The 25,776-nt window shown below is 40.0% G+C and overlaps 1 protein-coding gene across 1 annotated transcript; it reads right to left on the minus strand.

Moving 5' to 3' along the window:
- Positions 1 to 368: 368 nt before the first annotated feature.
- On the minus strand, positions 369 to 24,826 carry LOC139737807 (long-chain-fatty-acid--CoA ligase 6-like). Its single transcript, XM_071648483.1, has 19 exons — positions 24,734 to 24,826; positions 23,959 to 24,076; positions 23,280 to 23,347; positions 22,089 to 22,190; positions 21,125 to 21,224; positions 20,214 to 20,386; positions 19,501 to 19,533; positions 18,797 to 18,922; positions 16,068 to 16,142; positions 15,139 to 15,273; positions 12,106 to 12,191; positions 10,714 to 10,765; positions 9,991 to 10,086; positions 7,129 to 7,290; positions 6,128 to 6,244; positions 5,508 to 5,651; positions 2,591 to 2,692; positions 1,700 to 1,771; positions 369 to 660 (listed from the first exon to the last, which is right to left on the minus strand). Exons 1-19 carry the CDS (start codon positions 24,824 to 24,826, stop codon positions 523 to 525), a joined length of 1,992 nt encoding a protein of 663 aa, XP_071504584.1. The 3' UTR covers positions 369 to 522.
- Between the last annotated feature and the right edge of the window lie 950 nt (positions 24,827 to 25,776).

Raw genomic sequence — 25,776 nt, forward strand, 5'->3', positions numbered from 1 at the left:
GAAATCTTACACTTCGCACGTCTTCAACCTTGTGTGTGCAAACAGAGCGAAATCTCACACCTTCTCCTGCCGCGGGGAAGGAAAATTATGGAGTGTGATTACTTTCCGTTTCACCATTAAAATCGAAACCTTCTGCAGAAAGTAGCGAACTGGGCCATCCATGCGGAAAGAAGTCGATATCCAATGGAGATAATTGATACATTTCATGCAAGTGAGCCCTTGCGCTCTAGGATGTATTGCTTCAATGAAGGATGTATGGTGGTTCTGATAGGCAGCTATTTGTCTGTTAACAGAGAACCCTCTCTTTTACGACTTTTGACTTCAAAAAGGATTTTAATTTTTCTTTATATATCATAAGTAGATATGAATGTATAAAACATGTAAGTACAAACTTAGGAATAGAATATCAAGCCACGAAGCGTGTCATGAAGTGTCCCTGTGATACCGAATGGACGTTCTTATATCTGAAGGCCATGTGTTCGCGCGCGCGCGTGCGATGTAATATCGTCAGGAGACCGGTGCTCACTTCTTGATGTTATACATCGCTGCAATCTGCTCCTTGAAATGCTCCTTCAGCACAGGACGCTTCGATTTCATGGTAGGTGTAAGGAGGCCGTTTTCGAGAGAGAACAGCTCTGAGCATAGGAAGATGTCCTTGGCCTGTATTGGAAGGGAGTAGATGAGAACCAACGATTAATTCTATTCTGGTGATTCTTTTGGTTTTCTCTTTTCAGTACGGACTACGAGCTGACAAATCAAACATTAAACTTCAGCATGTGTCGCACGTCATAGAAACTAGTAGGGGAGGGGGACTGATTATATCTATAGCGTTTACACTTCAGCATATGGAAGTTATTTTTTTGGGAGGGGATGTTATTCTCTAAACTAAAAGGGTAAAAGTGATATTGTACTATAAATACATACATTTGATTAATATGACAGATATTCATGTATACGTATCTCGTTATACAGGCATCCACATCTTGCATATGGACGGTGAAATTACGATGTATGCTGCAAATTAGACTTGAGCAAAAAAAAAAGTTTAAACTCCTTGCATTGCTCTCTGTCTGAAATTAACTCATTCTACCAAGTTTCGACAGTATAGACATTTGAAGCAGAGAACCCTTGTCTAATATACGACTCTGAAAAAAAAAAGAATTATGTACGCATATTGCTGCAGGTAATGAACGTTAAATGGGTCATATAGTTTATTTTGAGACCTAACTTCAGGTTTCTAACAGTTTTGTGGAGATTACTAGAAACCTCACGAAATGTGAAAGAGTATGTAATTCTAAGAGGAATTTGATGAAAATTGGTTTGAAATGGCTGAGATATCCAAAACAGAGCAATCTAAAAGGTGGGACCAACCTTTTATTACGATCACTTTGTTTTACTTTGTTTTTGGATGTCTCAGCCATTCTAAAACCGATATTTATCGTAAAAACTTTGAATTCCTCTTGGAATGATATTTCACTGCACTACTTCATAAGTGGTTTCTTTGTATCTCGCAAAAAAAAAAAATAAATGAATAAAAGCCCCATTTTTATCTCCACCAATACTATACCATCCCATTAAAAGTTGTAGATGAAGATCCTTTGTTTAATTTTGATGGAGTAAATACTCTCGTACGTGTTGCAATGGTTGATGTGACAAAAGGGTTATCATCGAAACGCGCAGTTAGCACATGATACAGTACCTGCTCAAAGGAGTTGAGGCCGGAAGTCTTTCCTACTCGCTGAATGTCATTAAGGATCATCTCTTTTACTGCCTGTAAGTGAGAAGAGTAGATATAGAGGGCGTAAACATTAGTGCCCGTAATCTGAATACTATCTTCCGGTTTAGTTTTTTTTTTTTTTTTCGTCACTCTCTAATGAAGTGACATGCGTTTGCTGTTGTTGTTGTTGTTGATAGCTCTCTTTTTTTTTTAAACACTGCAAGCGGTCCATCAGGACGACATAAAAGAATGCTGCAAACGGACACATAGTTGGACACTATTCAACAATTCTCTCTTGTCTGTACTTGGAAACCATGTATCCTGGGAGTGATATCCATATCGAATATTATTCTCACTATCAAAACATTCAATAAAACAGAAGTACAATTAAATAATTGCATTCATATAATGGAGCGCTTTTTAGGCGTCAAACTTCATCATCTTCAGTTCAGGAGTATCACAAGCCGAACTCTTGCATGACCTAGGAAAAAGCCTAACATTCTATCTGTTATGGGGCTTATGAAATTGAGCTTGGATATACTATCTTTTGTGATTAAAAACAATTCTCAGCTTTGTTATTCCGCGCATGGTATCAGAATTCAGAAAGAACAGCAACAACAATACGTTAACAACTTTTTGATATTCTTTCGCACACAACAGAAACGTAAGTAGAGGACAACGTTTGGTTCAAGTGTTTTCGGCAGCAACGTGTTTTTCATTTTACGAATCTCATCAAGCTTCCTTGATGAATCCTCTAGAGAAAATATTCTTGGAGTTGACAAGAGAAAACATAATCATCATCATCATCAACAGCAGCAGCAACAATAACAACAACAACAACAAATCATTTATATTTTGCTTCTTGAAACGTACCGATGACTTGCAGAGCTGTGCAAAATCTTGTGGCAAGCCTTTCGCCTTGGCGTGACGCAACAACATCTCCTCGTCTGGCACAACGATGGCCACGCAGAAACTCTGTGAAACAAACAGCAACGCGTTATTTTCGCTAACACATCAAGGTTCTGTCTGTTTAAATGTCAGCATAGAGATATTGCTACATCCAATAATCTTCTATATGTCATATCTCACCACTTCCAGTGACTTCGATGTAAGATCTATCATTACAAGAGTATGATTCATGTGACCAACAAATGTGTTGTTACTGTAGAGTTTAAAATCTACACACGTTTTTACTTCCATTTTGCCTTAGCTCTTGCATAATTTATTATGGTCCCATGAATAAACCTTGTAAATACTGGGTGTTACTAAAAACATTTCCAACTTTTGATCCTTAATAGTTCAAAAACTATATATCAGATAACACTGACATTGATATGAGTAATAGCTGAAAAGTGTACAATTTTGTTGGAGGCAATTCAAAAATGATAGCGTACATCATTTTCATTAAATTCAAGATTTATTCTTAAGTTTTAACAGGTTTCAGATTTTGCTTTGTTTTCAACCCTCTGTACAAAATTTTGATTTTACACAGGGGTCAATTTGTGTGTATGGCAGTGTGTGGCTAATACTCCGACAATGGTCCTGATACAATGGCCAGGATTGGAATGCCGATTACATATTCATGAGAAATTCCACTATCGCAGCTAGTCTTTATTCATCCTGAAATGTAGTGTATGCAAGCACATGAAAACTTGTGCTTATTTTTGTAATGTGCTTGCATTTTACCATTTACCATGAATTCAGACTAACAGTGCCCAAGGCAATCCACCATGAATCCAGAAGCCTAGTCAGTAGAGCTCTGATAAGGTGGTATTCGTGGTATTCATGTCTATTGTTCAGGGTCATTGTAAGCACACACTCACATATGGTTCTTGTGAAAGTTCAGTTTTGTACAGAGGGTTCAAATTTGACCAAAATCTGGTACTTAACTTTAAAATCAATCATTTAACAAAGCTGACTCATGCTCTCATATCCAAATCACCTCCAAAAAAAAAATGTACACTATTCAGCTATTACTCATATCAATGACAGTGTTACTGACCTGATGTATAGTTTTCGAACTATTAAGGATCAAAAGTGGAAAATGTTTTTTGTAACACCTAGTACTTAACTATAAGATCACTTGCTTGTATGCCATGAGTCGGCAATTACACACAATTACACAATGGTGTTGTTATAGTGGGAGGTACAGTAAATACAAGAACTACATAAGGCACAAAGTTTTCCTTCTGTTGTTGCTTTGTTCGTGCATACATTCGGATCGACGGGACAGACGTGTGTATGGCAAGCCATATGTCACATAAATCGAAAAACTCCGCTTATCAACCGATAAACTAACATTTTCGATTTACAGTACATTTGGCTTGCTATAGAGGTGATCTTTCTCTGCACAGTGATATTGTGACATCACGCGCTCATGGTTAGACCGAGGCACGTTATCTTTAGTGTGGGACCAGATATTACGCATTGACCGTCAAAACAGATATAGGACCTACACAACAATATGATATAAAAAGAACCGGAAAATCATGCCTATTCCTTGCAGCCCCGGCGATACAGTGCAATTAATCCACTGATAAGAGGCCAAAGCTTTTGAATTCGTAACGGTCATCGAGCACTGTGCGGAGGGGAGGAAAAAAAAAATCTCGAAAGTTCACCTCCTCGCATCTCCCTTATTTTACCACCGAATCCCTTGAAACTTCAAATATATATCTCATATAAATATATCATCATTCATATGATTTTTGGGCAAAAATGCTGATGTATCTTTTGGGATATGTGTGTTTTTCTGTTTGAGTCGACCGTGGGAAAGGATTACGATTTTTTTTCTGGACATAAGTCTACGCCAGCATGAATACGCATTTGATTAACATATTGCTAGTCTGTATACACCAGACTCACTACCTGCGAAGTTTCGTGTTTGCGCAATTAGTAGTTAGGTGAAAATAAGAGAAAAAAGACAACCGAATTTCAGAGAAAATTCTAGACATGCACAACTAGATCATCCTCCTGCGCATGCGTTCTCTACTGGTCAGTGCACGCTTAGCCAATCAGCGGTGTCAGATTCGGCGCAATGAGACAGGGTTCGGTTTTCGGTCCACAGGGTCATGAGTGGGCAAGAGAGGAACCGTACAATGTGCTTCAACTGTTTCACGCAGCACGAAAACCGATATATCGAACTGCGTACTGCTTACTCTATGGATTTTACGTGGGTCACAAGTGACAGTGATCTCGATTATTCTGGCCATATATAGAAAAGATATTTAGAACACAATATGGATATACTACCATAAGTCATATACTGAAGTTTCATTTTTGGGCAATGAAGGAAAATGTGACAAAATAACACTTCTTTTGAGACCAAATTTCTGTTTTGGAAATTAAGTTTCGACGTTATTTTCACAGGTTTATCCTCAATAAAATCCAAAATAACGAACATTGCGAGTAAGAGAATAGTTTCTTCTTCAATTTGCTGTATAGATTTTAATCATTTGATGGCTTCTGAGGTGAAATATTGCGATTGTCCTGCACTACTTCCCCAGCGGTTTTGCGTACACAAGCTGTCTACTTTATGCAAATGAGGCTTCGAGGTCATTATGCTTTTGGCGAGTTGCACCGCATCGCCGTGCCTGCTTGGTGTGAAGACAATCCTTAATCACTGATAATATTGACCGGAACTGACCTTTTGCGCTATGTGATGTGTATCATTTCCCTACCTGTTTATGTTATTGCAAAGAATCAAGGAGGTTTGTTCATTTTTGTTTCTTTCCCTACAGATGAAATATTTTTATAACTGTTCACCTACTAATGATTGCAAATTGACACCCACCTGTAAGCTGTCGCCGTGGACAAAGATTTGAGCCACCATCTCGCTCTTCTGGTAGATGGTTTCGATCTTCTCCGGGGCCACGTACTCTCCCTGCTGCAGCTTGAAGATGTGCTTCTTCCGGTCAATGATCTTCAACTGGCCATTCTGGAGATCGACGATGAATCAAACAGATATTTTGTAAAATGCGCGTATAGGTGCGACCGTGTGTGGTAAAAAGTACGATCAATCGAAGATTTATCTCCCCCTCTCTCTCTTTCTCTCTCTCTCTCTCTCTCTCTCTCTCACACATACACACACGAACACACAAATGCAAACAAGCAGACCGACTCAAAATGTGCCCGACTCTTGTATCTCATGCCTATCGAAATATTTTCAAGTTGCACCAGAGTAAAAGCTTTCTGCAGCTTTGTGCTGGAAAAGTCTGTACGCAAACTAAAAGTTCGGGGTTATATTTATTGGCACGTGGTAGTGAAACAAACAAAGAAAGTAGTCCGTGGATTACCATGACTATTTTTCAGCCCTCATTCTATTCTATGGATTATACTATAACATTGATTTGGTTTAAAAGACTGCAATTTTGAATTGCCAGCCTGCAGCGTCTGGACCACAGAAATCCTTACCGGAAGCCACTGACCGATGTCACCAGAATGCATCCAGCCGTCCTCGTCGAACGTCTCCTTCGTCTTCGCCTCGTCCTTGAGGTAGCCGATGAAGATGGTGCTACCTCGGCTACAGATCTAAGGAGCAAGCAGAGGCAGAGTGAGTGTGAAACGTGATCGCGACTTTGGTAGCGGAGAAGCGAGAGTAGTAGAAACATTTACCGTAGCGGGGAGGAAGAAATAATGACAATAATAAATGACAGTTGTAGTGGTAGGAGTATACGACTAGAGTGGGGAGAGTTTTCAGAAGAGGAGTGGCGGCAGTTGACTGAGTAAATATCGACCATGTAAGATTAGTGAAAGCACTAAGTGGTTGTGGTGAGAGTGGAAATTATCCCATGTGTTTGCAGAAGAAGTATCAGGCGGTGATCTTGGCTGTAGGCGTACGAGGGAAGCGGTGGTCATGAAATGAGGAAGTGTTATACTGGAAGCTGTCCTAGTAATTGCTGTGATGGTTGGAAGACAGGCGTATCGTGTTTTTTTTTCTTTTTTAAGTACAGGTACAAACGTCACATTTTATTTACAACTACTGTTACCACTTCTATTACTTCTACTACCACTACCACTACCACTAATATTACTACCACAATTACTGCCACTACTATTACCACTCCACACTATAGGCCTATTTACTTCTACTACTTTCACTACTACTACTACTACTAGGATTACCACTCCTAGTACTACTATTGCAACTACTTTCACTACTACTACTAGTACTTCACTTCTACCACTACTAGCTACTACAACAACCACTATCACTATCATTACCACTACCACTACTACTGCTACTACTAATACTACTACCACTATTACTACCATGCTACGACCACTACCGCAAATGTATTAACTTCTACTACTTCTGAATATTACTACTAGTATACTACTATTACTATTACTATCATTTCTACTGCTGCTACTACATAGAGAATGAGAGGGGGGAAGGGAGAGAGGCTTCTTACCTCCCCCTTTCCGTCCTTTGCAAAGTAGTTCATATCTGGAACGTCCACAAGCTTCATCTCCACGGTGGGAATGACGGACCCAACGTGTCCAGGGGAGAGATCTCCCGGTAAGCCCAGGGTAATCACTGCCGTCGTTTCGGTTTGACCGTAACCCTCCAGGAGCTTCATGTTTGGTCAAGACGGTCCGTGTAAGAAGGGAATACAAAGAAAACAAAAATCGCTCGATAAATGTCACAATCTCATAACATACATCAAGAATATAGCGATGAGATTGGAAGGAGTCAATTTAATCAAGTCCCAAAGTTTGTTTTGCTTCGTTTTGTTTTGCATTTTGTGTACGCACGAATGGGACAGTGAAATAGAATAATGCCAGATGGGGTAATACAAATATTTCACACATTGCGTACTTGAAAAAACGAAACAACAAAACAAAACAAAGGACCCGAGGGTCACGCGCTCTCCGGAGTATCGCAAGATTACCATCCACACATTCCGACAGTCTTTAGTCTTTAATTTGGAGGCTTTTAGGTCGAGGGGGAGAGGGGTCATACTGAACACTTTAAAAAGTCAAATTTTAGTCACTCTATAGGGATGCTAGCTGTCTAGTTTGGTGAAAAACCGTCATGAGTTTTCAAGAAGCTAAAAATATAGTAATTGGACCGTATTTTGATCCCGACCCCGAGGACACACCCCAAGATCCACTACGAACAATACTAACTCACAGGACAAACTAATTTCTATAACTTCTGGTTCTAGAGAAGATTTGTAAAGATTCCAGAATTTTGAGGTTTCGGCCGGGGCGCGTCCGGGGGGGGGGGGGGGGGGGATATGGTGCCCATTTGAACTAATGGAGATCCTTTCACCCGAGGGATACTACCTGCCAATTTTCATGAAAATCCGTCATGGCGTTTTCAAGAAGGAGCTGAAGATGTAAAAAGTTTAAGCAATACGCACGAATCACGACGGATGATGAATGATCTAAATAGCTTACTTGAGAATTTGGCTCAGGTGAGCTCTAAGAGCAAAAACAAAAACAAAACAAAACAAAAAAGAACAAACAAACAAACAAACGAACAAACAAAAACCACAGGCAGTCCAGATGACAAAAACTTGATGAACGAGCAACATCATCATTCTCAAGCTTACATTATGTGACACACACTAATGGTTGTACTAAAAAGTAACCATCGAAGTGAAAAAAGCAACAACAACAAAATTTTGGCAAAAGGATGCAAGCATATCCAGTGAAAATCGGATTTTATCCCCCGAAAGAAAGATGAAAACAAGTGTGATAGGGAGACGGTTAGCTAGAGAGAGACGGGGGGGGGGGGGGGGGCGAATGATGCTGTTTCCTTCTGACACGACCCATTTACGCAAATGATTTGTGTCTTTGGGAAATTAGTGAAATCGTATCATCGACTTTCGGTTAGGGAGGATATATTCGTCGTAATTTCCAGACGCCGAGTCTGAAACGCTGCGCCTGCTGTTCCCCCTTTATTCTAATGTCACTCCTGTGTTAATTTGCACAGACTGGCCTCAGAAAATAGGCCAAACAATTCTAATGAAAGCCACCGAGCGATCGTTTTTCACCCCAGCGCCGGAGCGTTTGTATTTGTCTTCAGTAGGCCTAACACCCCGGGTCGCCGAGTATACCGTCTTCCCCCTTTAATAATAGCACCTCCCTAAATCAACGATTTTCTCTTCTGCAGTGGCAAACTATCGCACTATACACACACACAAAAGAAAAGGCCGTTCCTATTGCTTAATTACAGAACCACAACTTTTGACCACAGTACCCCCATGAAAATTTGTCTCTTTCTCCATACTGGTATATATATATATATATATGATAGTGGCTTCTTGTATAGCGCACAGACCCACGTTTCAGGGCTCATGGCGCTTCAAAAATGAAAAGAAAGATATATATTACACATGTTTAAACATGACAACAGAGAAGAAAATGAATAACAACAAACAAACACATACCAGAGAAAGAATACAGTTGCATTTATATATAATATGAAGAAGGAAAAGATGGTGCGTAGCTCTGAATTACTGTTCATCCTTTTCTGGAAAAAGAGTTGAAAAATTAGTCCCCGCCGGGAATCGAACCCAGGTCACTGGCACGGGACGCCAACGCCTTCACCGCTTGCCACGCAGACTTCATGGCGGTTCAGGCAGACACAAGCTAAATTACCCAGCGGACCAATTCTTCAACCCTTGATGTGCGTATATTCCTTTTCGGGGCAGAGAATTAAGAATGATAACCAGCCGCATGCCTCACCTAGGGTGCATTTATCAACTCTTTTTCTCGGCAGAAACAGGTTTTCCAAACAGCTTTCAAGGAATTCTTACGAGTTGATAAACGCAAAGCTATTTTGAAAGCCCTCTCGGAAAGCCTTTTCGAAAGCCGCAAATTTGTGGCTTTCCAAACAGGTTTCCTAAACAGGTTTCCTAAACAGGTTTTTAGAAACCTGTTTGTAAAAGCCTTTTGAAGTTGATAAACGCAAAGCTGTTTTGAAACGGCTTTGTAGTATTGTACTGCAGTTTCAAACAGTGCACGTCTTATATGACCTCTTCTCCTCGAGTCGAATTGCGCAATGTAGCTGTGCAGTTATCGTGTTCGCGAAGAGTTGATAAACGCAACTATTTTGGAAGCCGTTTCTAAAGGGCTTTGGAAAGGGCTTTGGAAAGGGCTTTCGAAAGCCGTTTCAAACAGGAGAAAGTTGATAAACGCAGCCCTAGATCTCAGTTGGATCTACTGATGAATTTTAAGTACCGTTGAATTGATATGGGTAATGTATTGTGAGATATATTCATATAATCATGAAAAACAGCACACAAGACACAGTAAAACCTTACCGTAGCCCCTAGAACAACCCGGAAGAAGTTCTTGACTTCCTCGGTAGTTGGCGCGGAACCGGTCGTCAAGAAGCTGATGTTCCCGCCGAACATCTCCTAAAAATAACATAAAGAGAGCACACGGATGCATTCAGTAAATTCAGTAAGCGGCAATGCCTCGCCTAACACACATTCATCGTCACGTCATATACAACGAGATTGTTATGAAATTTGCCCGACACATGTTATGAAACCATTCTTGCCGACAGAAGTGGATTGTGTGCAGCAACATAAGTCAGCCGAGGAAAAAAAATAAACAAAACCTGAAGATGGATAATGGTAGTTACAAATCGAATTTTGTGTATGGATCATGGATGTATGATCCACCGGCTTCCTACTAATCCGTGTTGTTACAATTGCAGCACTAAACACATTGATACCACTGCCGCATATGCTGTTCCCTAAATTGTTCCAACTCCATATACACTTATCCCTTTAACAATCCTATTGTTTTGCTCACTTTTGTTTTAATAACATTCCATTGTGATATGTAGGCCTACACACTTCTTAAATGCACTGACGTTAATAACAAGACTTGAGAATCAACAGCGACGTCTAGTGACTTACTTTGTTCTAGTATACAATAACAGATACTCTTGAATCGCACCCCCTCACTCCTCAAGACAACAACATCATCAGGGTGTAAGGAGCGGAAACTTATACCATGCCACAGCGGCAACTTACCCGCACAGGTCGGAAGACCTTGTCCCACTTCGTGTCATTTCGAGTGTTGCCCCTGGTATTGAATAAGATGGAGATTTGTGGAACAGTCAACATTCAAGACATTAGGCTTTGTCATTTATATTTACCACCTCCCACTTTGAAAAGGGGAAATTATCATTTTGGCATAATCCTATAGGGAAAACATGTAAAAATAAAGGAAAAGTACTGTGTTCATTGCACTCTCAATGTGTTTGAAGCAGAAGATTTCACTGTACAATTGTGGTTTTTTTTTTCATTCTTCTTCTTCTTCTCCTTTTCCTTCTCCGTCTTCTTCTTTCCCTCTTCTTTCTGTAACTGGACTTGGAGCCAGTCACGATCAGAGTGCATTTTGAAAATGTCTCCTTTTTAAAACTTCAACAATCTATCTTCATATCAACTTTACGAAAGGGGGCTCGAGGCAACAGTAACAAAATACTCTCTGATTACGTACAGAAAGGCTTCTTTAAACATTTAAATCAGCCCGTTGCCTGCTGTATTCATAGTCACAACTGTTGTACATGTACAGCATCCAAAATCCGTAACTGATGGGTTGATTTTTAGATAATTTGGAATCATTTGAGCTAACGCTTGCCCTTCCATTCCGGCCTATATATCGAGTTAAAACATTTCAAAGTGCTCTTCAAGAACATGAGATCGAAAAACACTAAAGAATAATTCATGAAGTGATTTATTAAGTATCCTTGTTCTGTCAATTGTGCATCCAATGGACTTTCAACCAGCATAGTTTTTTTGTGTGTTTTTTTTTTTGGGTCAATTTTTATTTTTATTTAGGCAAGATATTGATACTATTGCCCCGGGGCATAAAATCGATTGCATTACAAAGCTAAAAATTGGCATACATGAGGCTGATGACGCAATTTGACCGTAATATCGTTTACAAGGTCAGATCGTCTTCATCCTAGTTATATTCGTCTCTTGATCTGTGTGCCAGCTATAACATTTCTTTTTTTTTAACGAAGAAAATGGTAACAATACCAAAATCAAGTGACATGTGGTAGTCCTTAAACCTCCTATCTGAAAAAAAAATGAGAGTGCATAATTTATTTGCTACAATATGATAAAACAGAATGGCTAAAGCTTCAGTACGATTAAAACACAAACAAAAAGAAATGAAATATGATGAATCGATATTAATCTACAGCATGAAATCGATAAATTAGACATTTGAAATTGGTATACATCTGTTGTTGTATACATTGTATTTTTTCCATTGAACTTGTATCAACAAATATGTACTTTTGGAAATAAAATTTCATTTGAAAGTGAAATTGAAAAAATATTATGCAAAGTTGGATATATCTTATTAGGAAATAGACAGGTAAATGTAAAAATTCCTGAAACATCTTAAGTCACCTCATGAGCAAGGCCAATTTCTTCTTGTACGCGTAGTGGAAAACCTTGGATTTCAATTTTCCCTTTTGACTCACTCCAAGTAGAATCTGAAAGGAAAAATTGAAAGTTTAAAGGGAAACGGGTGAATATTACATTAAAGTTACATAGACTTGCCCGATAGGTTTGTGTTTGTTGGTTTTGTTTTGTTTTGTTTTGTTTTGTTTTACCACAGAGTCATGATATTTAGAAACGGTTTACAGAAATATGAGTGTTCAAAATGTTAAAGATGAACAAACATAATATCACGGTATATCAAACAAAAACCAAAGAAAAAAAAGTCACAAATAAACGATTTGTAAATCGACGGAGCAACATATTTTTATGAGCGAAAATCGCACTGGTAAGCAGTGGAGAAGAAGCTATTGTGGTTCGATGGTTAATTACGAGGTCAGTGGTTCGAGTCGCCCGGCTACAGCGGGTGCACGTCACGAGTTCGACTCCCACGAATCATACAGCCCGGTAGTCATACAGGCCATAGGCGCCGGAAGTGGGGGGGCAGGGGGGGCGGCCGCCGCCCCCCCCCCCCCAATCCAAAAAGTGGGGGGGGGGGCAAAACGCATTTTTGCCCCCCAAAAAAAGCCCCCCCCCAAAAAAAAAAAAAATAATAATAATAATAAAAATAAATGAATAAACAAAGAAAATGAAATAAATATGTATATATATATGAATAAAAGGGGAAAAATATGGCTACAAACGGCAGCTTTTGAACTGTAAAATGTCAAAATTTTCAAGCTCGCTCGCTTCGCTTGCTCGCATCCAGCAGTTGAGCCCGGTGCGCCTCCCCCTTAATTTCTAAAGCGAAAAACATAGTTACGACGGCAGTTGTTGGACTCTAGAATGTCAAAATTTTCAAGCTCGCTCGCTTCGCTCGCTCGCATTGAATCGTTATGCCATTCTCCTAATGTTGCTGACAGTAATTGCCAGTAGTTGCGCCCGATGCCCCCACCCCTTAATTTCCAAAGCGAAAATTAGATATAGCTACAAACGGGAGTTTGGGGACTGTAAAATGTCAACATTTTCAAGCTCACTCGCTTCGCTCGCTCGCATTGAATCGTTATGCCACTCTCCTAATGTTGCTGCCAGTAATTGCCAGCAGTTGCGCCCGATGCCCCACCCCCCTTAATTTCCAAAGCGAAAGGTATAGTTACAAACGGGAGCTTTTGGACTGTAACATGTCAAAATTTTCAAGCTCGCTCGCTTCGCTCGCTCGCATTGAATCGTTATGCCACTCTCCTAACGTTGCTGCTAGTAATTGCGAGCAGTTGCGCCCGATGCCCCCCCCCCCTTAATTTCCAAAGCGAAAGATATTGCTACAAACGGGAGTTTTGGGACTGTAAAATGTCAAAATTCTCAAGCGCGCTCGCTTTGCTCGCTCGCATTGAATCGTTATGCCATTCTCCTAATGTTGCTGCCAGTAATTGCCAGCAGTTGCGCCCGATGCGCCGCCCCATTAATTTCCAAAGTGAAAGATATAGCTACAAACCCCAGTTTTGGGACTGTAGAATGTCAAAATTTTCAAGCTTGCTCGCTTCGCTCGCTCGCATTGAATCGTTATGCCATTCTCCTAATGTTGCTGCCAATAATTGCCAGCAGTTGCGCCCGATGCGCCCCCATTTATTTCCAAAGCGAAATATATAGCTACAATTAAAACTCCAGTTTTGGAACTGTAGAATATCAAAATTTTCAAGCTCGCTCGCTTCGCTCGCTCGCATTTTATTGTTATGCCATTCACCTTATGTTGCTGACAGTATATAATTTGTCGATCGTTTCACACCGTCATTCCATAATCCATGTAAAGAAAACTTACAATGTTGCTCAACGTCTGCGTTGTTGAATGTATCACATTCCGTAATGTATTGTAGTCCCATTAGTGCTCACGTACACACGTACAAGCATACAGACCGTCAAAATTACTTTATGGTTCCCCCCATGTTTCGACCCTGTGTGTGTGCGTGTGTGTGTGTGTGTGTGTGTATGTGTATATTGTGTAAAATATGCATGGTCTAATCTTGAGCCCCCTCCAATGTTTGCCCCCCCCCCCCCCCCCCAATCCAAAACTGCTTCCGGCGCGCCTGATACAGGCCATGAGTCATACAGCCCATTAGTTTGACGCTAGGCAAACAAGGCCCAAGAGACCGACACATCAAGCACCGAGTTATAATGTCGAACTCTTGGGCTGTTTTTACCTAGTGTCGAACTCATGGGCCTCATTTGCCTAGTGTCGTACTCCTGGGCTGTATGAATCATGGACTGCATGACTCATTGACCTTTTTTCAAAGTCGAACTCATGGGTTGTATGAGTCGTGGGTGTCGGTCTCGTGGGATGACCCGGGCCGCTACGTACAGCAAGGCACTTTATCCTATACATTGCCTAGCCCTTCCGAGGGGATTTCATTCCTCCGATCCAGCGGTTGCTTACTTACAAGCATTAGTTCATTGCTTCATCAGCAGCCACGCAGAGCATCACATATTTACATAATTCAAATTCATAATTCAAAACATGAGACTTTATTCGACATGATGATGATGTAGCAACTGTGAAGTGACCCAAGGAAGCTTCTATAATGCAGACGAGAAGACATAGCGATGCTTCAATTCTGCAAGTCGACTTAGTCTGCACTACATAATCAAAGGGAGAGTTTGGAGTTGTCTAGTTCAGTACAAGCAGACGACGAGACGGCCTGTTAAGAAATCTCGTCATGTCGACTACACAAGACATGAGGACGATGGTACAATTTGAAGAGATCGGCAAGTGTCTGTGACGGGACGACAAGAGGAGGAGATGGCAAGACTATCAACCCGTCTACTCTTTTGTTCGTCCAATACAAGCTGACTGGTTGAGTGCCAGCAACTCGTCCTCTCGTCTTTTCGCCCTATAAGCTTATTGACTGGTTAGTTTTGATAGCTCGTCATCTCATCTGCGCTTAACTACTGTTACCATTATGTGTGTGTGTGTGTGTGTGTGTGTGTGTGTGTGTGTGTGCAAGGGCTCACCCTATCGTGCATCCTGTTCATGACTCGGGGTACGAGAGGCATGATGGAGGGTCTGAGTGCCTTTATGTCGTCTGATATCAGCTTGATGTCGCCTTGCGAGTAGCCGATGCGACCACCGTGAGCAAGAACAAGGGCCTGGCGGGAAAAAAAGGAACAGAACGGGCAGTCAGACCTCACAGAATCCTACATGATCGTAAAAAGGGGCTTAATTAGTCAATAGATGGCGCACTTCAATATCTGAGTACGAAGTGATTCGAGATCATTTTAAAGTCTTCAGCCCCTTGGCGTCATTTCGACGTGTTCCATCTGTACAGTACAGCCTATCGTATTTGATAGCAATCTTATGTACAACGTTGCCACTTCAATAAGTTACGAGCCATTATTACTTTGCTGTGTCGTAGAAAAAGTGGTAGAATGGTAAAAAACAGTTTACGCTGTATTATGTTGAAGTCATACAGAGGAAACTGGTCTAACATGTAAGAAGAATAATACTTGATGTAAATAGGTACCAGGAAGAAAATAAAGAAGATCACAAGTGGTATTGAGTTTACGGTAATTTACTCGTACTCTGACACTTTTAGTGCTCGCTAAAGATGAGCAACGTCATACGCTGAACCTTTGAGGTAGTCCATGGTAATGCGTAGTGCAGAAACTGGTGAAAAGGTTTGACCTATTTCCGATGGTATTTTTTTTTCTTCTTCTTTGTGTGATGCGGCCACAACCAATAAAAATCCATGCTATGGACTTGGTCTCTCCTTTATGAGATAATAATTATGAAATTTGAAAAGTCTTACAGAGGAACAAGATTAGTAAACTTATGTCAAATAGTGTCAGCTGGCAATACATATGTATTTACTATTATGCAATCTGATGGCTATCGTAAAGAGACAGAGACGTAGCCGGCATTGGCTTCCCAAACACATACATACCTGAGCATATCTCTCATAAATATGGGCCAGTGGGAGGTAGGAGAAATGCGTCTGGCTCTGGATCGGTGCATCACGCTAGAAAAAGTAGCAAAGATAACAAGAAGAGACATGTAAAAATGGGTTAACCAGCAAGGCAAGCACCCTTTGCATCTTTTATATTAAGCTAACACATTTTTACACTGCAAGGTAGGCCAAAGCAAGATCAACACAATTATATGATATTATAACATGTAATATATAATATATAACATATGCAATATATACTATATGATATATAATATATAATATATAACATATGCTATATAATATATAATACACAATACATTATATAATATATGAAATATTAATAGAATACTTAATACATATTATACAACGCCTGAGAATGATGTCGAATTGTGATTGGCCAAGAACATGTCACATGACATTCAATAGAAAATACCTATCAAACTCATTGAGAGTGACAGCCATACAATAGGCCCCTGGCATGGGCCTATTGCACGGCTCGAAGGTACTATAGCACGGCTTCGTGGGGGGCTACTAATGCATGGCCGCTCACAGAGTTCTGTGGTTCACAGCAGCAAAGCGCCAGCAAACTACATTGTACGTGCTGGCCAGCTGCGCTGCGATGCGTTGCCGGTAAACAGACCAATCGCGGCGGAGTACTGCAACGTTAACGTGTACGTGTACGCGCAGCTACTTTACCTAGCTAGTTGCATGTATTGCGGCCTGCCTACCTACTGCTGTGTTTTTAGTTTTGACTCTGATCTGCTACGTGGACCACAGTGATCCCAAAATCAAGACTTCATTTCAAGTTGAGAAACCGTAATTTGATTATTTTTCTGTGTTTTTATACAAAATCATTTTCGGAAATAGAGAAAGTCTAGACCTACTACTAGATCTACCGACATCTCAGGTAGGCTTAACAGTCAGGCCTAACTCGATCTAACGTTAGCGTAGAATGGGTATAGACCCTGCGGAGTTTGTGATACCTGTGACTGTGTGGTCGAATCATGACGAGTGTTTGAAAGCAGTACACAGGGTGGTTTACAATTCTCGGCCTAATTGTTACATTTATTTTTGGGCCTTCCTGAGTTAGCGGTCACTAATTTAGTACTGTGATTGTGGACAAGGTGTTGTATAAAACGAATAATTTATGATTTTGTTCGTGCATTGGGGCACGTAATACCGCACTCGGCGCGAGATTCGCCACTGGTCTATTCAACGCGGCGCTACGCGCCTTGTTGATTAGACCAGTGGCTTATCTCGCGCCTCGTGCGGTATTCGTGCCCTATGCACTCACAACTCATAAATTATTCGTATAATATATAACGATATATCATACATAGTATATTTTATATACGCAAATTATACCACATGATAACGCAAACGTCTTCGTTCCAACTCTCAAAGCACGATGTGTATTATTCATATACTGTTCTTGTTTGTCCATAAGAGTTCAACGGGACGACATACGGCTCTACTCACCTGGTCTCACTGGCCCAAATTCACGAAGGTGGTACAATCTTTGTCCATGGTTTAGACCATGGACAAATACCGTAATTTTGTATGGGGCGCAAAGTGTTGCATGGCCTATTTCGTTACAAAATCAGTCATTTTATCTACTAAATGACCATTTCGTTAACGAAATGATCATTTCGTCGACGAAATATTAACATTTCGTAACAAAATTACTGATTTCGTATCAAAACCGACCGATGTGTTGGCTCAGTGAGTAGAGCGGCTGCCCTCACAATCGAGAGGTCGTGGGTTCAAACCCCGGCCGCGTCATACCAAAAGACGTTAAAAGATGGTAGTTGCTACTACCTTGTTTGCCGTTCAACAGTTGAAAAGGTTAGAGCAACGTCGATCTGGCGCTGCTCAGTGGCTGCCGGGCCCACGATCAATTGAGCAAAATGAATTTCCATTCTTGGACAATAAAATTTGGAGTTTATATCCAAAACAATTATTATTATTATTATTAATATTAAAATAGGCCATGCGACACTTGGCGCCCCATACGTTTGTCCATGGTTTAAGATTGCACCCCCTTTGTGAATTCGGACCATTGGGTCTATAGAAACGAGACCTCTTCATGGGAGTACAGCCATAAAATCTTACCGACAGGGCCAGTTAATCATATTTCGGTTTCAAATGTTATCATGATAACGATTTCGTACTGAAAGTTAAGAAAGTCGCAAAACTTGCTGTCGATGATGTTGTATGATAAGGGGTGGCATATAAAGATACAGTGCACTCCCTTTATAACGAACACGGTTATTACAACATTTTCGTTACAACGAAATCAAAATGTAGCGCTCAAAATTATCATTTAATTATATCTTTATACGTTATGCTGATTAGTTATATTAAGATTTCTATTTATCGAAAGAAAATCACGGATCCCGAGAACTTCGTTATAACGGGAGTACACTGTATAATTCATTTTATCTCATACCGTATCAGGGTAATTATTCCCGAGGACAATCACCCCCGGCTAAATACTGGTTAGTGATAAGATTATAGAGTAAAGAATAGGGTTAGGTTAGATTTAGGGTTAGAGTTTGGGTTAGAGTTTGGGTTAGGGTTAGGGTAAGGATTAAGTTCAGGATTATGAGAAAGGTCGGGGTCAGGGGAAGGGTCTGGGGTTATTGTCCAGTGGATAATTGTCCTAGAACTATTTCATACGGGTACATTTTAGGCACTAGTCGAAAGTTAAACAAAGTACTTACGTGAAGCATGGTAAGAACCCCGCCAACGTTGGCGGTGACGTTCCAGTGGGTCAACATGGCGCCTTTGGGGTTTCCGGTCGTTCCACTGGTGTAGCACACAGTGCAAAGGTCGTCCTTTTTCGGCAGCTAAACAATGCGATGGGGAAGTGGAATGGTGGGGGAGGGGCACGGAGGAACAAGGACAAGATTGTGACGAGGAAGTTTGAAGAAAGAAATATGAGTTTGCATTATTTTTCGGCGATATTTCCGCATGGTGGTATAGCTGATAAGATCTACTCCACTTTGCGGGGTACTTTTTTTTCTTATGCCTAATACGACTTTTCTTTTTTTCAGCTGATTATTTTCTTTCGCAAAAGTCGGAAATTGTTAAGTAATATCACCATGGTAACGCACTCTATAATGACTAGTGGGTTTATCATGGATGGAGTACTATTATTTGAATCTAAAATACGAGATGACTTTGTTATGCTTGCCAATTTGCAGGGTCATCTGCAAATTTAACATTCATTAAAGGTCCAAGTGCTCTCACAGTCGCAATGTGTGAATAGCTTAGTGACTCAGTGAATAACTGTGATGCATTATACAATTTGAATTGTTGTACTGAAGACATTTACATTTCATGGTTCTAATTCTATTGGCTGTTCTTTCCCATTTCTCTTTTGTAGAAGACAATACAAATAATCATGGGCTTTTAAAAAACCTACCACGTCGGGTTGCCGATCCTGGGATCCCATTTTCTGCAAAGAAAAAAAGAAGTAAAAGAAGATTTTGCATGATCAACTTGCCCTCTATAAAAGATCGCTCCTTTAAAAACGTGTGACGAGCATTTACTGACTAGCACACACAGATATGTCGCTGTGATGTCAATGAAATGACACTGGTATATGCTGTCGCCTGAATTTCCATTTCCCCTGATTTGAAGGTTGCAACGTTGCATTCCTCCATTCAAGAGAATGCAACATGAAGGCTAACAAAGCGATGTTTTCTTGGCAAATGTATGAAAATGTCATCAATAGACGTAATGAAAACAACACAAATATGTGTTTGTCGTTGACAAAATCGTAGGTACATGGAACAAACTGTTTGACACATCGTATGACCTGACGCCCCTTTGGTAGGGCTTTATGAAGTCTTACAAGAAACTTTGTATTTGGGACACGTATGCTAACTGAGAACATTTTTGTCACCCTACCAATTATTGTGATATTTTCATATTCTCATAAATTATACACATTCTTTTGATGAACTTAAAACTCCTCATATCATCTTGTACAGTTGTTTAAGCATTACTGTTCATCGTTCCCGTTACTCAGACTTTAGTGTTTCAAATGATTATTACAAAATAATTTCACAAACTTAAACACCATCTTCATCGTATGCCTTAACGTCGGGTGAGAAAGGACCACGAGGCCATTACCTCGACTTCTCTGTACTGCATAAGTTTCACGTTCTTCCCTGTCGCCTCAGCCATCAGCTCTTCGGAGATGGTTCCCATGACAACGATCCGCTTCAGGCCGGGCATGTCGGCTGACTGATCGAGGAGAAGTTTGGCGCGCTTTTCGGTGTCGCAGACGGTCGTATTGATGTCGGCTGCACACGAATTGTTCGTTAAAAACAGGAATGTTAGACAGGAAGTCCTGGAAGCATCTTTTCGATGACACGGACAACGCCGATTATCATCTCTTTCTTAATGGTGTTATATTTCTCCAAAGAAAAAGGGTGTGTGAGTGTGTATCTGTGTCTGTTTTGGTGCCCTCTTTTCGAAGTTTGAGGTGTTTTGCCTCATGACAACACTGTAAACATCATTCGAAATCTTAAAGATTGTGGTACTTCATTGTAATAAATGTTGACTGAACATTAACAAGCATATTTGTATCACAGACATAATATAAATCTCTCTCCCGCCCACCCTCTTCTCTCTCCGTCTTTCTCTCTACTGCTTATGTTGTTTTCTTGTTCTGTTGGGAATTCGCTGCCTACACCGTTGATATCAGAGCATATCCATAAGAAGCGTGAACACAAATATCTAGAGCTCGCAGTGCATGGTGGGCTATCGTACAAACATTCCCTCTAGCCCCTTTCCCTTTCCACTTGATACGATCAAGCATCCTCATGTAATCCATGAGATCGACCGTTTGTATTGATCATGATAAAAATTGAAATGCCTATAAATTTTACGCGATCTGATCTTACAATGTAATGCGTGGACTGTTTCTACCAAGGAGGTTGAATAATTATTTCCGATACGTAACCTTTTTGGTTTCGCCTTACTACACAAGTACAGCGCTGACTGAATATTATGCATCGATGTAGCAACAACCATCTTACCCTGGTTGATGATAAACTTGCAGGCGTCGGGACCCAAGGTGTCATAGAGGGGTACGAGAACGAACGAGAAGCGATTACAAGCCTGCTCCGTAATACTCCACTGTAAGGGAAAGATAGATGGAAAGAGAAGAAAAACTGATCAAAATGTTTATGAAGAATTATCACAACAGAGCAAAATGTTAACTGAGTTACAGATGGATATACTCCGCTGTTGTCTGTTTGTTTGTAAAACGTGATCAAACTTGACCCACATATTGAGAGTATAATACAATAAGAGTCTTCTCTATAGCCTTCAGAATCATACACGCTCTGTATTCAAAACCCTACTTCTCCGTATTATGCGGGATAAACGTAAAATAAACTCGCACATCACAATACAAAGCCAGAATAAACATCTAATTTTACGTTGAGGAACATGGGGAGTCGGAAGGGCCTATCAAATCGTCAATAACGTGTCTGCTAGATCTGGCATATTTTGACAGTATACACAAAGGTGACGAATTTCCCAGCTTAATAGGGTAAAGTAGCCTTTAGAAGGCATCCAAGCGAGGGAGACCATGTGTGACGGCATCTCCAAGACGCCACAACGCAATGTGAACATATCGAGCAATGGCAGCCTTTGATTGATTACACCTTTTCTTAAAAATTTCATCGTGTACAAATAAAAAAATCAACAACAATAATTTAAGTCTTTTTAGATTTTTTTTAACCCGGTTAAACGGATATATTTGCATGCAACAAGAGATAAGTAAAGAATATGTCACACTGGGAAAGATAGATATGAAGCAACATCTAATTTTTGTATTTCTCCTCCCGCCACTGCAACTCAGAGAGGCAATGGCATTGACTGCATAATAAAAGTTTTTCAGCTGCTTTCTCTAGTTTTCATTCAAGGAAGATGGTTCCCTCCAACATCACTAGATTCTTGGTATACATGTATTATGTTTCCTTCTTGGCTACTTACCCCGATTCTATTTTGTGAGTACAGTCCAATGAGCGTGTCTTGGCCTGGAGTGACTCCGTCAAGAATCAAACCGGATCCAAAGTTTGCCGCTCTTTCGTACACCTGCAAGTAGGTCAAAGTTTGCTATACATAATTCAAGTTTTGAGGGATATACATATTCTTCGAATTAAAATTGAGGAGCAAAGTTTAGGACATGATACATATGATTCTCCTACTTTCTGACACTTCTTACCATTCCTCACATCAAACTGTTGTAAATCTCCATTTTCAGTGGTATTTTACCTTTGAGGGTTTGCAGCTCTGGAGTAACGTTTTAAAACTTTTTCCTCCTATACATGAGGATAACTTTGTTGCGATAACTCATTAACAAATAAGTAAACTGTTTACTATTTACATGAAATACACAAATAGTTAATTCAAAGATGTTTTATAACTAGCTACCAAAAGTTCTTAAGCAGATCGATTTGCAAACGCTTCTTCAAATGATGAAGTCTGCTGAACACAAACATAGCTAGTAAACGCATATACAACGTGTTAACTCCAAAATGTTATGTGTTTTGTTTTTATATTTCGGTTCGTTTGCGGGTTTGTGTTGTTGTTTTTTCTCTCCTCTTGGGATAAAAGTGACCCTTTGAGAATAAAATTAAAGTCAAGTACCGAGCTGAAAGTAATTGTCCTAAAACTACAGTTTATAATTGCCAAAAGATACTATTTTTATTGCCCGAACGGTCGTGTTACTATATCTACCACTATTTTCCTTATTATCCATGACATTTCTACGCCCTGCCTATCGGTTTTGAATGAGGTAAATTCTTAATATGGCAATCTCAGAGATGTTACTGATCGGTGAACCCATGAGAGAGAATATACGAAGTAAATATTTATTAACTTATCTATTGAATTATAAGACGTCATCTTTGCGCACTTAAGCTACGGGATTTATGAATGGAGACAATAGAATCTGCCTATGCACTCATCTTGCCTCACCCAACCTCCTTTTTAATTAACGCTTACAAAGAGATATCATCTATATCTATTAGTTGTGGTTGAACAGTTTCCTGTCTACAGCATTGATTTAGGTAATTATCATTGAGATGAAGTTAAATAGTGAAGGCGGAACATAATGTACTGTAAAAAACAACAACTAGGGGTTCCAGTGTGGGCGTGGAAAACAAAGTAATATGAGCTCACGTGTTGGTATGTTACCCATCTGTAGGGGGCGTCTGGCTTCGGACGCCAGCCGTAACAGGGTCCATTATCTGCAGAAGATGTGTAATGGGGAGGAAAAGATGTATACATTACGTGACTAAACAATCTTCAAAGATTCTTTTTGTATGAAGAGAATAAGCATTCAGTTCAATCTACGATACAATAGCCCCATCAGTGTCTAATGATTACTCAGAGAAACTCAGACAGTGGTTGCATTTCTGCTATTATTGTAGGGGAAGTGGTCCCAGGTAAGCGAAGAATAAATAGGGGGGGGGGGATCGAACGATATAACTACATGTATGTATAAAAATCATTCTTTCGTAAAACTGATAAAGCTATTCCGCTTTGTGAAAGGTTAAAAAAAAAACACGACAAAATAACGATTCACATTGTGTTTTCGAATGTAGGTGCAGGAGAGGATCCTCCGATCTTTGTTGTCATATTTCACGATTCAATTTCATGATTTTCATAAATTACATAAATAAAAGTAATTTGATTAAGTCAAAGAATCTCTCCTCCTATCTCCACCTGACACACACACACACACACACACACAAACACACACACACACACACACACAAACACACACACACACACACACACACACACACACACACATGGTGTCTGTCTGCCTGTCTGTGTGTTGATCGGACAAGCTTACTTGACAGTCGCATTCCTCGTTGGAATATGTCGTTGAGGGTGTGGACGTCGCCGAAGAAATTCAAATCTCTTCCAAGCTTGGCTGCTATCGGATTAATGCGAACATATTCCTTTGTTCCCTATGATAAAAACACAGAAATATGGATAAGTAAATATATATTCCAGATATTCAGATATAAGTAGTAAAGTCTCAAATTTTGTGAGAAGTTCTACATGGCAGTAGGATGTCATAATGTTAAAGATTAGAGAGAGGGTCATAATTTTGTTTCGGGGTCATCTTTTTGTTGCGGCATTGCCCATCAAAGGGACAGAGCAATGTGTCTTTATCTTTGCATCAAAATAAGTCGATGAGAAGCCTGCATCTATTCTGTCAGCATGATCCTTGACATGTGATGTGTTTAATTCATTATCGTTAACTCTTATCAAGAAAGTAGATGGATTACGCAGTGATATTCACGAGTTGTGTTTGTCTGAAATATTCTATATCTGAAATATTCTCAAAAAGATGTCTAACGTAACAACGTAGTTGGCATCATCTTCTGAGACATAACGTTATTCGATTTCTCATTTATTTAGGAGAGTCATTGGAACCCTTGCACAGGATACAGGGGATTTATTTCTTTTTTATATACATTTGACTTCATTTAGATTTGTCGAGCTTTTAAAATGTTTTGATCGAATCAAGGTAGATCAGCGCTATAGTAACAGTAACTAGTCCAATGACTAGCCCAGTATTGATGAAACCAGACCGTCGAAACCAAATGAGTGTTTCGAACCTCTTTCGGTACGGACTGCCTGTTCCGGTCGATTCTCGGAACGTTGAGCCGGTTGAGATGGTTGATGTGTTCCTGCCACACCGTTTCAGTCATGATTGCTGATGGGCCGATCTCTTCCCCTTATGCTGTGGTTCTCCTCCCGAAGGGAATGGTTCCGTCTGTATACTAGAGCAGCTCCCTACAAGATATGTCGCAATTTGGTCCCAGTCAACTGACGACTATGATGAAGGTTTTCGCCACCTGTAGACGATGTTCAAAGACACACACATGGAAGTGATTATTTTACAGAAATTTTGTCATTCCTCAGTACGTCATATAAACCACGATAAATACGGTCGTTCTTTTTATCTATGCAAAGTTTGCGGAATGTTTGACTTCTAATGTGGTGTTAGTATATCAATCATGTTAAAATTTACGCATACATTTTTGTACAAGATTGGCAGAGAAGGTGCATGTATTGAATTTAACAGAGCAATTTGCATCGACGTATACGTTAACAGTGAAATGCCATGTGGCAGTGAAATGAAATGCGACGTTTGTGGATGTTCGACAAAATGAAAAAGAATGAATACCCTGAATAAACTATAAATTTATACCAGCTTGGAGTATCATTTATTTGCGAATTCTTGTCAAGGCCAATAAAGAACTCTGTGCTATCTATTCTTTTTTTTTCAATTTAGAGTGAGTTTTACCAGGTAAGATTTTCCACAGAATTATGTACTGTTAAAAGAGATTTACGCAGTAACAAGAAATGCAGTATCACTTTCACCATGATGAATTCTTGAGAGTACAACTACCTTGGTGCATTATGTGCGTTTGTCGTTTTCTAATTTCTCGGTCATTTACGAAGCTTCTTTCCTCCTATGAAAGTAGTAGCGAGAGTCCTTCATGCATGCTCTTAGTAACATACCTCTACCTATTCAATACTTCCGATCAGTTTGTAAGATTACTTGTGGTCATATATATAGAGAAGCCCCTAGTCAAGCTGTATGGTTTCTGATATAACCTCTGCTGTAAATTCGGTACATGCGAACGATTTGAGC

The sequence above is a fragment of the Diadema antillarum genome, unplaced genomic scaffold, assembly GCF_040938485.1.
Source record: "Diadema antillarum isolate AM-2024a unplaced genomic scaffold, OU_Dant_1.0 seq00000705_RagTag, whole genome shotgun sequence".
In the NCBI taxonomy this organism is placed as follows: Eukaryota; Metazoa; Echinodermata; class Echinoidea; order Diadematoida; family Diadematidae; genus Diadema; species Diadema antillarum.

Bases quoted from the DNA above. Each gene is read 5' to 3' on its own strand.
- LOC139737807 (XM_071648483.1), bottom strand. From the start codon at position 24,826: ATGACTGAAACGGTGTGGCAGGAACACATCAACCATCTCAACCGGCTC. The intron at 24,077-24,733 runs GTTCGAAACACT...TTTTTATCATAG, and splicing joins GGCAGTCCGTACCGAAAGAG to GGAACAAAGGAATATGTTCG. The intron at 661-1,699 runs GTACTGTATCAT...CTTCCAATACAG, and splicing joins GCCTCAACTCCTTTGAGCAG to GCCAAGGACATCTTCCTATG.